The following is an 18,360-nucleotide window of genomic DNA, read 5'->3' as shown; positions in this document are numbered from 1 at the left end:
ATGTATAAGGTATATGTATATATGTAGGTGTTTTGAAGATGATGATCCCATACAGAAATTATGCAAAGAACGTTTTCCCTTTTGAAAATAATGGAACTCCCAGAGCTAAATCTGTTCAACAACATAATCCTGAGAGACATGTGCTGCTCTGTCAGATTGGCATTCCAGGTCATGTTTATGGAGTCATTGTTAGGACTGGTTCATCCAGGTTCATTCCCATGCAGTAACTCCCAAGGCCACGGCCACTGTAAGGGAGCTGGCTTTAAAGAAGCGATCACCACTCAGGTCCATCGTGCGTCTCCTGAGCTCCCACTGTGTGCTCACCCTAGGCACAGTGACTGGCCTTCAAATTAAAAATTGGGGCTCATAGTCAGACAAGCGCTGATTCTACTTAAATAGGCGTCAGGACAGAATGTCTGAATGACATTTTGCCTGGGAAAATCAGGCACAGGATGTGGGTGAGGCTTTGGTGGAGACAAAGGAAGTAAAGGACCTTATTTCCTCCCACAAGACCCTTCAAATCTTGATGGACACACAGTTAACAATACAGGGCAAGATAAACGCGTGGTCAGCACAGACTGTCTGTCAACATGCATCAGTAATAGAGTTGTACCTCTTGTTTATAAGCTTACCCTGACTTGAACTTCTCTTAAAATATCTTTTCTTATTAACGTGGAATTTTTTGTGTGTGTGTGGTACGCGGGCCTCTCACTGTTGTGGCCTCTCCCGTTGAGGAGCACAGGCTCCGGACGCGCAGGCCCAGCGGCCATGGCTCACGGGCCCAGCCGCTCCGCGGCATGTGGCATCTTCCCGGACCAGGGCACGAACCCGTGTCCCCTGCATCTGCAGGCGGACTCTCAACCACTGCGCCACCAGGGAAGCCCATTAGCGTGGAATTTGATCCATCTTTTCAGAGCGCTGATCCAGTCTCAGGTCATCTGAGGAATGGAAGTAAGGGAAGTGGTTTCTACCCACAGCTCTTCCTTCAGTTAGTCAGCCCCTGTTAGGGAGGCTGAGGCTTGGGGCTCCGGCCACTCATCCGCCTTGGTGTGTGTGAACTGGTCCAGTGGCTTTTAACTATGAGTGAGCTCAACTTGGGGGTTCCACGGAAGAGGCGTGCCATAGAGGGAATCCCCCAAACATTGAGCTTCTCTCACTTTAGCCGCTACAGCCGATCCTGATTTCTAAGTACATAAATCTCCTTGTAAGTGGCTTTGCTGGCCCCAGTTCCTAATAGGCGTTCCCCTTTATGCCGTCTATTTAAATATCTGGGTCATCAGTGAAACCAGAGGTGTGAACTACATCCAGACAGTCTTAACCTCTGCTTTGCTCACTTCTTCGTTTTACACATTCCTGGAGACCAGTGTAAATCAAAACCTAAGTCCTGTTCCAAACATTTTCAAGCAGAACTCAACGATACTTACAAATGAAAAGCAATGCCAAGAGGCGCAGGAAAAGCTGCCCTTAAAATTTCTCCCTGATATAATATAGAATGTTTCTCAATGTGCTAATAAACATGGTGGGATTTTTTTTTTTTTTAATTCTGGGGCCTTTCTTTAGGGATTTGTTTAAGAGGGAGGAGACCTAAAGTCCAGAATCTTTTAGAATAATATGCAGGAAATGTGAAACGAATTCAGGGCTGCCCATTCTCTCTCATTTCCTAGTGGGATAGTCAGAGGCCCTGATAACATGTTTGGAAATTTCCTGTGACCCTTTGTTGAATAATGGAATTAAGTATAAGGTGGAGCCGCTTAGGCTGCATTTGAAGGGGTTGCGTTTTTCAAGTGCTCTGTCACTTTGATAAAGTGGTCTGTATTATGATTTTAGCAGCTGCGCAGCCCTGATTTTCTGTGATAGGCCTATTTCAGATGTCTCTACAGTGTTCAGACCCAGTTTTTAATTCAGAAAGTACTGTCACCATATTGATCCATTTCCATCACTTCCTGGGCCTCTAGGACATTAGAGGTGATTTGGTCTCCAGCCAGCCACCTGCACGAGCCACTCCCCAGCTCGACTCCCCCAGGCTGAGCACAAAGCCCAGCCAGCACTGGCCCCTGGTAAAAGCTATTGACCAGTGTGGTCTGCACCCTAGCTAACAGCTGGGCTTGATCTTGGCCCCTCTGAGGACCTCTGGGCAGCTCAAAGAAACATGTAAAACTTTAGCTGGGAAGGACTCCTGTAGACATCACTGGGGTCAGTCCAGTCATTTCACAGATGAAGAACTAAGGCAACATGACTGGTTCAAGATGGTGGAGGCATATTTAAGACATCTGGGAGAAGGAAGCATTGTTTGCTGGACTGACAACATTCCTGCAGCCATTTCCTATGAAATGATCAGCTGCTTCACTACACAAGTGAAGGAAGAACCTTTGATGAGTCCACAGCCAGAGCTGGAATTCCTGACTTTTCATGTTGCTGTTCAAATCCCTTTTCATATTTCACAAGCATCTCTGATCTGTAAGACAATCTGCACTTCAGACCCTGGCTATATGGTCACTGATAAAATCCAAATAGAACCTAGCATTTGTGACACATCACTCCAGACTCATGACCTAGCTCCTGGAACTTGAATTCTATGAATTGGCTATAGGATGAAATGACATTTAAACACAAAATCTCAGCAGGCTTTACTGGGTACATAACTAAAGAGTGCCATGTCTGCTCATGGGCGCACCTGGGGTCAGGGAACTGTGCTGGTGTTTTGTTTCCCTTTGTTTTCTCTTTAGAGGAGAAAAAAGTATCTTTCTTCCATGTCTTCCACTTCTTCTATTAGCTGCTACCTTCACAGATGTGTCCACTCTGTTCTGTGTCTCCTCACTGTTCCCGTCTTCCAGCATTGTCCTCCCGCATTGTAGTGCCCACCTGCCTCAAGCTATAGCCCTTGTCCTTCCCACTGTTCTCTGCTTCCGCTTCCTGAGACCCGGTCCTCCCTTGCTGTCACTTCTGGCCTCAGCCCTCGCCCGCAGCTCAGACTTGCTCCCGAACTCCAGTCCCACATCCACAACTGCCTTCTGAACCTGTTACCTCTCTGGCTTTTTCTTGCCTCAAACACAACAGAAAACAGAACCTGGACCAGATGGTCTTTGGGTTTCCCGTTGGTTCTCAAACTCAGTTTTAAGAAGTCAGCATTTAAGAGCATCTCAATACTCTCTCTTCCTCTTCTCAACTTCCCTAAATCTTTTTAATACCACTAACCTCCCCACCATGGAATGTGTGTCCTCTTCTGCACATATACACATGCACCCACGCACATACAGACATAAAAATGACAGAGCAAAGGGGTTGAATTGGCTAACATACTTGCCTAGAAAGAAACAGCGCAAAGCATATGTCTTACTGCTCTTAAGATGACAGTGTCATCTTCATATAAAAAGTAAAGCTTGTTGATATGCCAGTGAACTTATGTATTTTTAGATGTCTGGGTACAAGTACAATGCATGACCCCCTTTCTCTTTCCCAGCAAGCACTTGTCACCTTGGAAAGCTGGCAGAACAGTGGTCTCGAGTCCAGAAATGAGCTGACTTTCCTATTCCCACTGCTGACAGTTTGTCAGTCACAGGGAGGACCTAATAAACTTCCCGGTGCTTATTTGCCCAATGGCACATGTATAAATATATTTCAGAGGGAATAAGCATGTCAAGTTTGAAATTCAGATTTGTTCTATCAGAATGTCATTGCTGGAGGAAGCACTGGAAATCAGGTTTTTCCACCTCCTGATCTTACTGAAGGGGGAACTGAAGCCCAGAAAGGTTAGGTGATCTGCCCAAATTCACACAGCTTATTAATGACAAAACTACAACTGAAACGCTGGTATTCTAGCCCCCAGCCCAGAGCTCTTCCATTCACCTGCCTTTTAAATATGCTGAATCCCTTTCTGCCACTCATCTGGAGTGAGTTCTCAAGCCCACTGAAAAACCCCAATAAATCCTGGTTCTTAGTCTATTTTAAAACATTAAGCGTTTACACAAACAATTCATAATAAAATCGTAAGTTGTAACTATGACAGATTCACACTGTTACTTCTTCAAGTTTAAAGAGAAGACCATGAGATTATGGAAGCTGCTGATTTCTCTACCTTCTGGTTGCTTTATCCATCTCTCTAAACTCAGGTCAGAACACTGCAAAGACTGGCTCTCCCCTGCCGTCACCTCAGCACACACGCTCCTGTAAGAACGAGCTGAAAGCATAGTCTGTCGGCTACTTTTCCTCTTAAAATCTAACTTCCAAGGGCCTGTATTTTAATTATTGATGATGTGTATAGAGTTTCTGTGTCAGGCATTTTTTTCCTGAGTTATAGAATCATCTGGAATGGGGGAAGAACATTTCTCAATATCTCAGTGTAGTTGCCGAGAGTGAATTAACCTGTAAACCTCTAGGATAATTGAATTGTAGCTTTCACCTAAAATGGCTGTCTAGCTGAGATTCCTGCCTACAGTTTTTTCTGCATGTTCCTTTCAGCTGGTTTTAGATCCTGTGTTTTCTATCCCATATAACTTCTTAGGGAAGAGTGCATCTTCTAGACAGCTTGTGCTTCTATAATTCGATTTTCTGTAATCTTTGTTTTCCCTTAGTTTCATAATACATGGCTCATGAGCCCCACTTTCTACATGAACGTCTGCACATTATCCTAACGATGCCACAGATTCCTATTCAGTATATTATGTAGTTAAAGAAAAAAAATATATGTGGGCTTTATTCTGTCAGACCCAAACCTGGCACAGCATTTCATGGGCACGAGAGGAGCGGCTACAGTTTAATCAGAAGGTCTGTGGTCTGAGTGCACTCCCACATTTTCTTGTGGGCTCAAGAAAACGCCTCTGGGGAATGGATAAAGAAGATGTGGTACATATATACAATGGAATATTACTGAGCTATAAAAAGGAATGAAATAATGCCATTTGCAGCAACATGGATGGACCTAGAGATTGTCATACGGAGTGAAGTCAGAGAGAGAAAGACAAATATCATATGATATCACTTACATGTGGAATCTTAAAAAAGGCTACAGAGTCAGTGGTTTATCCTACAATCAGATAAGCTGCTGTCTATTAACACATTTTCAAGTCTTTAGACTAAGAGATTGGTTCAAGATGGAGTAGAAGGACGTGGTCTCACTGCCTCTTGCGAGAGCACCGGAACCACAACCAACTGCTGAACAGTCATCGAAAGGAAGACACTGGAACTCACCAAAAAAGATACCCCACGTCCAAAGACAAAGGAGAAGCCACAATGAGATGGTAGGAGGGGTGCAATCATAATAACATCAAATCCCAAATAAGTGACTGGAGAACACTTATACCACAGAAGTGCACCCACTGGAGTGAAGGTTCTGAGACTCCCATCAGGCTTCCCAACCTGGGGGTCTGGCAATGGGAGGAGGAATTCCCAGAGAATCAGACTTTGAAGGCTAGCGGGATTTGATGCAGGACTTCGACAGGACTTGGGGAAACAGAGACTCCACTCTTGGAGGGCACACACAAAGTAGTGTGTGCATCAGGACCCAGGGGAAGGAGCAGTGACCCCATATATTTCGAGCTGTGTTGCAAGCATGCAGAAAATGTCAAGCCACCATGAGATGCTGGGAGTTAACAGAGACCAGGAGACTTAGCCTGGCTGCTGCTGGTGGGTGCCAGGCCTGCCCTCCTGGCTTGTGGCTGAGGCGGGAGCCTGTAAGGTGGCAGGGCCTTCACCAGGCCGCTTGCGTGGTTTACCTACGGGCTCTGATCTGTCCCTTCCTTGGCCACACTATTGGCTGCTTGCTAATTGGTTCTTCTGAGAAGGAAGCAAAACTTCCATGAGAAAGCCAAAATCGGTGACACATGCTTGATTTCGGAATTTGAGGTCTCTGAAGATCTGAGACGCAAAATTGCTTTGGCGAGCTCTGAAGCCACTCATTCATTGCACCCCAGAGCAGAAGAGAGAGGTGAAGAGAACCTGTCCTTTACTTTGCACTCTGTGGGTACTCATCGAGGCACGTGTAGGGGTGAGTGTTGCTGTGTGTGTTAACAGGAACCAAAAATCCTGCAGACCACAATGACTTTTGTCTTTGGCTTGTCTTTGTATGTTTCTTATCCTTGGTAAGAAGCATTATTATAGCGGGAAGATGTGAATAAGTACTTGTTTATTGTGTTTTGTGGCTCTTCAGCCCTTTGCTTGTAGTTTTTTTCCTCCAACTGCCTGGCAATTTCTTCCAAGACTCACCCCGAGTCCACCACCAGTACCACCACGAAATATGGCTTTCCTCACTTCAGGGTGCACTGCGGCCCAACCTTTTCCTCCATTGTCTGTTTATTTTCTTCTCCTTTCTCCTTAGCACTGTTATTTCCCCCAGATTATGATGCCTGCTCAGATGGGCATTCTACCATTTCCTCAGAGATGTCCAGAGGGTATATAGCAGGTGGATGGCTAACATGAAACTTCTCCCCCTTTAACTCTACAATCAGATGCTGGTTCATGCATGCGGCAGACATGTACTGGGCATTGACTGTACACAGAGCCCAGAGCTCCTGCTTTTGAGGGGCTCACAGTCCTGGACGTGCATGGGAGGGGGATGGGGTGCAGCATGATGATGGCATATTTCCAAGTAAGTTCTGTTTAAGGAGGCTGGGAGGAGGGCGTCCAGGGTACCCTAAGAGTTTAGGATGCAGACAGGTAGTGATAGGAAGGGTAAGGGTTCTAGGTCAGAGGATCATCACGAGCAAAGGTTGAGAAGCAGTCAAGTACAGGAAGCGCACAGAGGACGACTCCGTTTTCCTGGAAGTACATAGAGTTGACAAAGACTAGTGAGGAAGATGAGGCTAAAGACGTGGGTCTGGGCTGTGCAGAAGGACTTGCCTCTGGAGTTCAGGCTTCCAAACACAGAGCTGGCCCATCAGGAATGTTTGAGTAGAAGAAGAGCAACATTGGAGAAGGACTTTCCTCTCTGGCTGGTTTTTAGATTCCTGGCACACAGGTGCTGGAAGAGGCTGGTCTATCCCAGTCTCTACCTCATTCAGAGGAGGAGTTCCTTAGAGGATGTCTGAGTTGGTCAAGGTCAAAACATTGGGTGACTTTTTCCCCAAGCAATATGGTGCCCACAATGTTGTGTTTGTTTGCACCCACTGGCAATCTTTAAGAGGCACCCTTGGAGGTCTGCAAAAATAGTCTTTTTGCAAAAAAAAAAAAAAAAAAAAAAGAATATTTGTGTAATTTACATTATATGAATGTTCCAACAAGTTGATATCATAGGTTTTGTACTTTCCATGAGGAGAGGTTTAATACACAAAGCAATGACTGCATTTGCAGAAATTATTTTTTGAAAGAAAAGGAATAAAAACGTTAATATTGTTTGCCTTAAAAGCAGGATTTGTGTTAACTTTGACATACTGCATATAATCTTTGTTAGGGTAGTAAGCGAACTTCATGAAATCACTGGTGACAGAAATATACTATCGGACTCTTATACTTGGTGAGTAATAGACACTTTCATTAAAGCCACTGTGTTCCCAGGGAGATCAGCTCGGTGCTTTGTAACCACCTAGAGGGGTGGGATAGGGAGGGTGGGAGGGAGGGAGACGCAAGAGGGAAGAGATATGGGAACATATGTATATGTATCACTGATCACTTTGTTACACAGCAGAAACGAACACACCATTGTAAAGCAATTATACTCCAATAAAGATGTAAAAAAAAAAAGCCATTGTGTTCCAATAATGACTGACACTAGCAGAGTATAGAATGCGGCTACTCAGTGGATGTCTGAAAGGTTACTGAATCTTTGGGGGCAATCATATGAAATTGCAAGTGTCTGGATGAGACATATTCGGCCTAAACAATGAGTAGTTTAACTGAATTTTTTGGTTTTGTTCGGTACACTGACATTGTAATATTTACACCTTTAGGCAGTTAATGCCAGAGAGGGACGTAGGAGAGAAAGATTCTCTTTGGTTTCATGTTAAGTTACCTCTCAGTATTTACCTGATGGAGAAGTTTTGTAAGTATCTGGCATGTGAAAGACCCTGTTTTATAAAATAGAGGTCTAAGACCCAGAGGAATGAAATGTATTTGTCAATGAATATTAAGCCTTTACTCTGTGCCCGGCACTGTGCTAAGCGTTGAGTAATAAAAGATAGCTCAAGCGCTGTCCTTTCTACCTAATGTTCACTGCATTCTTACCCCTAATGAGTAGAGAGTTGAATCTTAAATTTTGATTGTAGTGGAGGAAAAGCATTTTGTTTCCATTTGGAGGAGTATGGCAGAGGTGTTCAAGGAAGGTACTTTCTTTAGCAACCACCAGGTGTCAGTACAGGACTTGGAACTCTTGGCAACAAATGCATTCTTGGTTTTCCTAACTCGCTAAGGCCGTGCCCATTTTGACTTTTCAAAGGCGGTAGACCGCCACTGGGCCACTTTCTCCCAAATATTAGTGTCAAACACTTTCTCCTCAAGACTGCATCACAGTCCTTCACCTTTGCCTTATAAAAGTAGCACAAGTTCCTCGACCTTTTTCTACTTTAAAGCTTTTAATTCTGTCTTTCATGGTGATGGTTCTACAAAGTAGGGAGGCTATCGGGATGGGGGTAGGGGAGTTTCACGAAGCTCTTGTTGCTTCCACTGATCCCATCCCCCAAACTGGTGGAGCCCACTCTCGGCTGATACGGGGAAAGGTGGAGGGTCTGTTCTTTTTCCTGCACAGAGAAACAATCTGATGGTGGAGCCTGATGGCTCCAAACTGCAGAAGGAAGTGTACAGAGAGAAGCGCCTAGGCATCTCCACTGGCCCAGCCATTTGCTTCCTCTTGCAGTGGTATGTGTTCACGTACGACATTAAGGAACAGTGTGTTTGTTGAGTGACAGGGGAAACCTTGGAGAGGCGGGTATTGATTTGTGTCATACAGGTTTTCACCAGTTTCTCATCCTGCCTCCTCACTTTTTTTTGGTTTACATATATATAAATAATTATTTTCTTACATTCTCTTCCATTATTGGTTATTACAAGATAATTGAATATAGTTCCCTGTGTTATACAGTAGGTCCTTGTTGTTTATTTTATATATAGTGGTATGTATCTGTTAATCCCAAACTCCTAATTTATCCCCCATTTTCCCCTTTGGTATCATAAGTTTGCTTTCTATATCTGTCAGTCTGTTTCTGTTTTGTAAATAAGTTCATTTGTATCATCTTTAGACTCCACATATAAGTAATATCATATGATATTTGTCTTCCTCTGTCTGACTGACTTCACTCAGTATGATCATCTCTAGGTCCATCCATGTGGCTGCAAATGGCATTATTTCATTCTTTTTATGGCTGAGTAATATTCCATTGTGTACATATAACCACATCTTTATCCTTTCTTCTGTCAGTCTTTCTTATTTGCCTCCTCACTCGAATGGGCAGGCTGCACAGGGAGCTGAGGCATTTGGTGTGGGGCATCGGGGGATAGGGTGGGAGAAACTGGGGAAGGGCTTCCTTGGACATCCAAGCGTTTTTCGAGCCTCATAAGATGTCAGATGTGGTGGCAGCTGGAGGGATGTCAGTTCGAATGAGCTGCTCAGCTGTTGGTAAACTGAGGGAGAGACGGGCTGGGGAGCTAGAGACACAAAGTCAGCCACTGGCTTCAGCAGCTAAGGCTCCTGGGGTGTGTGGCCTGCAGGGGATGGAGAGTCAGGCATGGCACGCAGCCCCAAGTCTATGCCCTGAAGTAAGGGCCCGAGTGATGCAAGGCTCTATGGTGCAGACACACTGTGGGGATTTCCTTCGGGCCAATCAGCGCGACTTGACAAATTGTAGTACAGCTAATTCCAGGCACTATTCAGATTCTGTTGTTTTATAGTGAATAAAATATTGTAAATAAGGCAGCACATCAATAGGGATTCAAAAATAGTTTCAGTATTTTGCTTTTGTAGAGACTTTCGTCATGATAGTTACAGAAGATCACCTTTTTCTTGAAAACATCACGTAGGATGTTTTTAAAATATTCCATATACACACATTACATTGAAGAGGGCGGCTGACATTCTTACTGGAGTCATGCCCAGCTCTGCGTTGAGCAGCAGCTCCCAGACCAGATCCGGGAAGGCTCTCAGACCTGTATTAGGATTGATTGATTGATTGATTGATTGATTGATTGAATTAATTTATTTATTTATTTATTTATGGCTGTGTTGGGTCTTTGTTGCTGCGTGCAGGCTTTCTCTAGTTGCCGCAAATGGGGGCTACTCTTCGTTGCGGTGCGCAGCCTTCTCATTGCGGTGGCTTCTCTTGTTGTGGCGCACGGGCTCTAGGCGCGCGGGCTTCAGTAGTTGTGGCACTCAGGCTCAGTAGTTGTGGCGCACGGGCTTAGTTGCTTCGCAGCATGTGGGATCTTCCCGGACCAGGGCTCGAACCCGTGTCCCCTGCATTGGTAGGAGGATTCTTAACCACTGCGCCACCAGGGAAGTCCCTAGGATGTACTTTTTAAGCAGCTTTTTTTTTTAGAAGTTATTTAGTGTTGGCTTGACTTACAGTTGATACGGTCCCTGCATATGGGATTGTGTAAGGGACAGATCTAGTTGTCCAAAATCAAAGTGTCTTTACTGTGTGGTGGCTTTAGTTCATGGGCTCTGGCCTCTCCCACTGCTTCAGGAAATCCTACAGCAAGTGCCTGCTTGCTCCCGGAAACTGGAGTCTTCAGATTCCAGCCACATTGCTGTGTGTTAATTCTCACCTCTCAGCAGCAGTCTCACACTTCCCACTCCTGCTTTTTTTTCAGATCACTGGGGTGATCCTGCTGGCCGTCGGAGTCTGGGGCAAACTCACTCTGGGCACCTATATTTCCCTGATTGCCGAGAACTCCACAAATGCTCCCTATGTGCTCATCGGAACTGGCACCACTATTGTCGTGTTTGGCCTGTTTGGATGCTTTGCCACATGCCGTGGTAGCCCATGGATGCTGAAACTGGTGAGTAGGTCACAGTATAATACTGCTTTCTGATTCTGTTTTGTAAAAATATAAATCACGTGAAAGCAAAGTGGCCCTTCTTGAAGCCACAGACGAGTCCTTAATAGTCATTGACTCTAATTTTAGTGCAGGCTTTTACCTAACCCACCCTTTAATCCCCTAGAGGGAGAAACAACCCCAGATACAGCCTGACACACAAAAAAATCCCGTCCTGGTCCCTCAAGGTAGATGATGACAAAGCAGTGGCCAGCGGTTCTAATAAGCCATTTATAGCCTCGTGGCAAGATGCCCTGTTCCAGTTTTGAATTCTGTCTTAGAAATCTCTTCAAGCGTGTGACGTGCAGCCGTGGTGGGTGAGGCAGCACCCCGAACATGAGCAGCCTTTCATTTCCAAGTTCCCAGTGGAGAAATACTTTTCTGCCTCCTTGAGCTGGGCTGTGCTGGGATGCGCAGGCACGCTCTCCTCTACGCCTGCACAGCCTGGCTCCGTGCAGTGGGAGTTGAGCTAAGCCAGAGCTTCCCCACTCAGCAGACACAGCAGTGATGTTTCCCAAAGGGTAAGGATAGGCTGTTGAAAGGCTGCTGCTGCAAGTCTTAACTTTCTGGTAGACCAGTTGCCTAATTCTCTAGTCTCTTGCCCATGCTTTTCATTAATAAGAGTTTATGTGGAAGACTTTCCCAGATAAAAGGCAGCAAGAGCCTCTCCTCAAAAGAAAATTTTGTTTAAAAGGATTTCTTTCTCTGAAAGGGGAGAGTAGAGATTCCCTCGGTGCTGGGTGGCCCGTCCTTTCTTGTTTAGCCCTAGATTGCAGTAACCCATGACACCGTCTAGTGACAGATACGGGTGTGAGGGTGATTCACTCCAAAGGAAGCACCTTCCAAATGGGCACTGGTCAGTCTCTTTGTTGGCAACCTGATGGAGGTCGTGCTTGGTTTGGCCATTTTCTGTCCTGAAGACCGTGTGGGAAGCTGATAGCCTGGCCACAGCTAATCCTTCCAGGTTGGTGGAAAAGCCGTAGTGAGACCATATGGAAGCACTTCTGCTGCTGTCACCTCCATTAGCACTGAGTCTGCCTTCTAGTACCTCTTATAGGCGCTAGTGTTTCCTTTTGGTCTAGTGTTGTAGTTTTCAACTTTGATCTGTGCCTGAGTCACCTGGGCTTTTTAAAAACACCTCTGCCAGAGGCCATCCCCCAGCCAGTGGAACCAGACGCTGTGACGGTCAGGATCTGGCTCCACATTTTCTGAAAGCTCTCCAGGGGTGCTATTGCACAGCCGGCGCTGAGACCCTCTTCTTCAGTACAGTGAGTAGCAAGGGAAGACTTAACTCCAGAGGCATGGCAAACAAACTGCTAAAAAGCCATCTGTCCAAACAAGAAGGGAGGAGACCTGGAGACCTGACTGACCCTGATGCTAAGTGGCTTAAGTCTTGAGGGGCAAGGATGTAACCTCTTTGGGCCTTTGTCCCCATTTATGAAAGAACAGTATTGGATTAACCCACCAAGGTTCTTCCGGCCCAAAGACTATGACTGAAGCAGGCAGAAGTGGGCATGCAACAATGGAGCAGTCATCTCTGGCTTCTTCTGAGTTTCATACCATGCTGCCATTTTCTCCTGACGCTTGGGAGCTTACTAGCAAGTGACCCTTTTGGCGAGTAGAGAAGTCTGGGGGGCTCGGTGTTGGTTTTGGTCTTCTAAAAGCTATCATTTAGTTCCTTTCACCCGCTCGATGTTGTCCTGTGTGCATACTCCATTTTATTTATTCCTCACCACCGCCATAAAGTTCAGGTTGTGTTTTCATGTTACGCGATAGACTTGGAGGTGAAACACCTTGTCCAAGTTCACACAACTAATGTGCAGAGAGCTGGGACGGGAAACCAGATAGGTGTCTTTCGAAGGCCAGGACTATTTCTACTCCAGTATTTTCATTTGGAGAAAACTCGAGCCCTGCCACCTGGATTTAATACAGGCTCTCCCCAGCAGGCCTTCTGAAGGAGCAGCAGCTCTCCTCTGGAAGCTTCCAGAAGCAGAGAACCTCCTAGGGACGTGAAACTGCTGATCTAGCTGAACAGAGCAGAAGTCACTTGATTAGCTGTCCATCTAAAGTTTTACAGTCCTCATTTAACCTCATTAATTGCAGAACAATTGAAAATAACTCTTTTCACTTTATGGAGGCCCAGAACCGCGGCCCCTTTCCCAAGAGCTACACCGCAGAGTCAAAAGTTCTTTCTCCCACCTGCGTCCTGATGATGACTTTCTCACAGGACTTTCTGGTGGAGTCTAGGCCTGGGGTGAGAGTCTCCCTAGAGTACGTTGTGCTTCTAATTGCATTTTGTACCAAGCTGAGAGAGAGAAGTCGTGTACACGGAGCCTTCTATTCAGAACCGTGTGTTTGATACTTTAGTGTCTGTGCTTTCAGTGTGCGGAGAGACTTTTATTAATATTTTGAACGAAACCAGCATTTTAAGGCAGTATTTCCTCCTTTGAATATATGTGCCCCTGGCTGAGAAAAATAATTTATGATCCCATGCACACATATATACTTTCCAAGTAAGCAGTATGGCCACGTGCAGTGTACTCAAATTCTAGGGCATCACCAAAGGCCATTCCCAGCATTCAGGAGCGTTGTATTTCATTTTGAGATGAGAAGAAGCAGATTCTAAGACATATGCCTCGTAGGAGAGGAATCAATTCTCTTTCCTTTTATCTGCTTTTCAGTCACAAAAATGGAAACCCTTCATGTCTCAGAAGTACCATATAACATCCCTGAACTTAGGCACTTGCACGCACGCGCACACACACCCACACACTTGGAAAGTACAGGAAGCATGAGATGTGTAAGCAGCACTGGGGTTTTAGATGCTTGCGAACATTGTGGGTCAGCAGCGGAGCTGATTTGCTTTTCAAAAGGCTATCAACTCCGCAGGCAGAACAAGAGAGGTAAGCGACCCACTGCTGCGGGTGCCGCATTCAGGCCGTAGTGAGGAAGGGTATCACGTGGGCCTGTGCACATCTGGGCCACTCTGTCAGAATGGGAGGTATACAACTCCAAAGGAAGGGGGTTTGAAGCCACTTCATAGGAGATGTGCTTAAGGAAACAGGAGGGCTTGCCCGAACTGAGAGAAGCAGCCGGTCCCTCCATGGCTGTATTCACACAGACGAAGGGCCGTGGCATGGAAGAGAGGTCACACTGGTTCTGGCGTCTCCTGAAAGCAGATGCAACACCAGTAAGCGGGATTTACAAGTAGGCAGACTGTGGCCAAGCGGAAGGAGCCTTTCTGGCAATCGGAACAGTTGAAAACGTGAATGAGCTGCAAGGGATGGGCGGGAGGGAGTGGTCTCAGCTTGCAGACGCCAGGTGACCCTGGTGAGGAAAGTGGTCTAAAGGACTCACAGAAAGGGTGGAACTGTGTCCTGTGCCCTCCAGAGTACTTTCTACCTCGAGGAGCCTAACATTAAGAATAGTGGATACTTAGTTGTAAAAAGCCCTTCCAGATTTCTCCTGGTTGAGCTGACAGGCATGATGCCGGTCCCTGGACGCGCTGTCCTCAGCCCGTGTGCCCCCAAATGCTTATGCACGTTAAACAGACACATGCGTGTATGGAGGCTCGTATGGGAACATCTGGAGAAGAGGCTTTTTCTACTTTGCCTTCTAGGGAATATGACAACTTGTCTAATTCCCCCTGACAAGAAGGGACCTAGCCCAAAGCAGCACCGTTCTCCCCCCGCCGTATCTGACTGTGTCCTTGTCCACTTGCTTTGCAGTATGCCATGTTTCTGTCTCTGGTGTTCCTGGCTGAACTCGTGGCTGGCATTTCTGGGTTTGTGTTTCGTCACGAGGTGAGTATACACCAAGTGGAGAACTCAGTTCAAGGGTCTTTGGGAGGAGGATTTTTGAAACGTCTTGGAATGTGTAAGGGATGCAGAGAAGCTAGCTGGCATCTCCAGTGGTATTTGCTAGTTTCCAAATGCCATGCACTATGAACTGAAATGCCCAGAAAATTCTACAGGTGGGGATTTCGCCAAACTTGAAACCTTAGTTGTTGACCCTCACTCTATTTCTTTATATAGCTGTCGCATGAAAGGATTCTCCGTTATTGGATTTTTTTTTAATTAATTTATTTTTGGCTGCGTTGGGTCTTCGTTGCTACGCACGGGCTTTCTCTAGTTGCAGCGAGCGGGGGCTACTCTTCGTTGCGGTGCGCAGGCTTCTCACTGCGGTGGCTTCTCTTGTTGCAGAGCATGGGCTCTAGGCGTGCGGGCTTCAGTAGTTGTGGCAAGTGGGCTCAGTAGTTGTGGCTCACGGGCTCTAGAGCGCAGGCTCAGTAGCTGTGGCGCACGGGCTTAGTTGCTCCGCGGCATGTGGCATCTTCCCGGACCAGGGTTTGAACCTGTGTCCCCTGCATTGGCAGGCGGATTCTTAACCACTGTGCCACCAGGGAAGTCCTTCCTCCTCCTTTTAAAAAAGTGACCTTCCATATAGATTAAATACTTTAAAAGTAGCCACTTCAGCAAGGCACAAGTGTATATCCGTATATCAAGATTTCTCAGAGGCCAGAGGCAAGCCAAACAAGTCGTTGGCCAAAGGCGAAGTGCTACATTTCCCCTAAGCAGCCTGTGCTCTACTGTCTGCTCCCTAGAGCTCCTGCAGGGCGCCCCCTGCCGCCCGGGGGTAAAATCCACACCCCAGTGGCGAGGAGCCCTGTGGCTTCGCTTGGTGGTGTGGGAAAAGGAGAGAAGACAGTCACGATCAAAAACCCCTACAAAGCTGCACCTTGTTTTTTATTTACATGTAAAATTTGAGATTTCTACAGCTGGGGAGAATGATTTTGAATCCGGTTTTGCGATCAAAACTGCTAGTTTCAAGGACACTCCCAGCTGTCCTTTGTCGCACGTGGCCATCCTTCCATGTCCTGTCACTGAGGCTGCTCTATTTGGACAACGTATAGATGCTAATGCAGGGACGAGCTGCTCTCACGCTGTCTGTAGCTGCCGTGGTATCACTTTTCAGATGTGTATACTGATGATAGGTCAGAAAGTGTATACGCTACGATACAGTTCTGGTTCTAACTCCCCACTCCCCAAATTCATTATTGTTCCCTGTAAATAACAGTAAAGATAGAAGCAGCTACACATGTGTTAGAATGGAAAGAAATAGCAAGACGGAGGTAGGAAAGTCAGTGAGGTCGAGTGTGATAACTGTGGGTCTTGAAGTCTGGCATCACGTGTTCCCAGGCCCTGCCTTTGTGCTTGGCCAGGTCAAGTTCCCAGTGAGCCTGCCTTAGGCGCTTTCTCCCCGCTCTTCCCCTTTACCAGATGTGGCCTCTCAGATGCCAAGACGGACTTCTAGAACCATTTCATGTGGGCACTGCATCCAGAGCCAGATCCCCCATTCTTATTCTCAGCTGAGGTAAAACCTGATACCTAGGACCTGAACATCCTCACCTGCCTAACGGCTTTTCACTGAAAAGCCATTTAGGGAAGTGGTGGCTGGGGGTTGCAGTGCCACCCTTCGGCCGCCAGGAGTGGTCTTGAGTTTGGCTAAAGAGTCAAACGCACATGATGAGAATAGGTCACAACCTAGCAGCATTGACTGAGAAGGATACGGTAAAGGAAACATAGCTTGCAGGCAGGGCAGCAGTGGGCTTGTTTCTTCAGTGGGAGTCCTCAAAGTGGTCCAGGCTCTAGTCTGTGTAGACCTGCCCACGCCTAAGAGACGATGCACGTGCAATGAAACGAGGGGACACAGCTGGGTGTGGCAACCACCCTGGCTTAGAAGCTCCATGTAAATAGTGTCTCTTTATCTCTTGTAACTGTCCAATGGGCATAGCGGCCAGTATCTCAGCAAGGAATGCGCCTAGTTAGAAGAGTCACCATATTTAGCCCTAAGCTTCCCACCAGGTAATTATTTTCATTTGCTGAAGTCCAAGGCCAGAGTCATTTCACCAATCGGGGCACTTTTTACCATAAGCGGGGTTGCCTGGTAACACACCTGATGCTCCGCCTTCAGTAGGTTTCCAGGAAAACAGAACTTGAAAGATAACCCAAGGTCAAATGTGTTCACAGAGAAGGAGAAAGGGTTTTGCTGTTTATTAACAAATAAAGTCCATGTCCTTTAGTCTCTTTTTCTCATCTCAATGAAGACAGGTAAGTGAAAGCTGGTTTTGCCCCACTCCTGTATGGTACACTAGGGATCTGATTCTGGTCAAAACATCGGTCTTCCTGCCCGCCCCACACACAAATGGCCTGTCCTTTGTCATTCTTCTGAGTAAGGGCAGAAAAAGTTATAGAAAGCAAGGCAGTAACCAATTCCAAGAAAATAACTAGAAAACCATCACAGCCCTTTCTGAATCTGAGTAGACACCTGAGTGGCTCATTGGACTAGGCAGGGTTCCTCCGGACTGGGGGTAAGGGAACATTTTTTTAAAACTCCTGAGCTAACAACCCCCTTGGCCGATCTTCTGAGCTCTTTTGTCTCAGAAAACAGGGCATCCCCTCCTTGGTCTACATTTATTTGGAGACTTTCAGAAGAGGCTATTTTGGGGTGGAAGTTGGTACGAATCTGTGTCCATCTGGGCTGCAGTGGACCAGAAGCACATCGCCCCTTGTCTTCCCTAGATCAAGGACACCTTCCTGAGGACTTACACTGATGCCATGCAGAATTACAATGGCAACGACGAGAGGAGCCGGGCGGTGGATCACGTGCAGCGCAGCGTAAGTTCCAGGAAGGAGATGGGGCTGGCAATGGCCTGCGAGGTCGGGCCGTGGACTTGTGGGCTGCCGGTGACGCTGGACTGGCAGTGTTTGCTCTTGAGCCCCACTCTCCGCCTCTTGGCCCAGTTCCCTTTCCAACAGTGGACATCCAGTACTTTTTCAGGGTCCAGGGATCCAGGTAATTGGTGCCAAGAAGGACCACTCCCTCCGGTTTGCTTTTCATCCGTAAGGATGTGAGCATCCCAAGGAGAGCTAGTTTGCCCTTAAAATCTGAAGCCTTGGAACAGTGAGTGTAGGACAGCCTGACTTCGAGTTGGCTCCCTAAGACCAGCCTTCTGGAAATGGTGTCTTGAGGCTGGGCGGTGAGCTCAGGTGAGCTGTGTTCACCGGCTTGGGCGGTGCAGTGGGGTTGGAGAGCTGATCTCAGAGCAACTGAGGATCCTGCAGGCGTGTGAATGGCCTAGGCTGCCTGGTGCTTCTCAGAGGATATGAGGAAAGTAGTTGTTTCCTGCCTGGAGGTGCTCAAGCCTGACTGCCCATCAGGATCAGCTGGAGAGGTTATTTCGTTTTTTGTTTTCACGGTACACAGGCCTCTCACTATTGTGGCCTCTCCCGTTGCGGAGCACAGGCTCCGGACGCGCAGGCCCAGCGGCCATGGCTCACGGGCCCAGCCGCTCTGCGGCATGTGGGATCTTCCCGGACCGGGGCACGAACCCGTGTCCCCTGC

The 18,360-nt window shown here is 46.9% G+C and overlaps 1 protein-coding gene across 1 annotated transcript in view; it reads left to right on the top strand.

Annotated features, from left to right (window-relative positions):
* TSPAN7 (tetraspanin 7) overlaps positions 1-18,360 on the top strand; it is a 137,787-nt gene that overhangs the window by 101,171 nt on the left and 18,256 nt on the right. The window contains exons 2-4 of the mRNA XM_019943493.3: positions 10,732-10,920; positions 14,685-14,759; positions 17,538-17,633. Of these exons, the coding sequence (XP_019799052.1) occupies positions 10,732-10,920; positions 14,685-14,759; positions 17,538-17,633 (360 nt within the window). The remainder of the gene's footprint in view (positions 1-10,731; positions 10,921-14,684; positions 14,760-17,537; positions 17,634-18,360) is intronic.

This window comes from Tursiops truncatus, chromosome X (genome assembly GCF_011762595.2).
Source record: "Tursiops truncatus isolate mTurTru1 chromosome X, mTurTru1.mat.Y, whole genome shotgun sequence".
Taxonomy (NCBI): Eukaryota; Metazoa; Chordata; class Mammalia; order Artiodactyla; family Delphinidae; genus Tursiops; species Tursiops truncatus.
The sequence above is the reverse complement of the archived record's forward strand: the minus strand, read 5'-3'. Positions and strand labels throughout refer to the sequence as shown.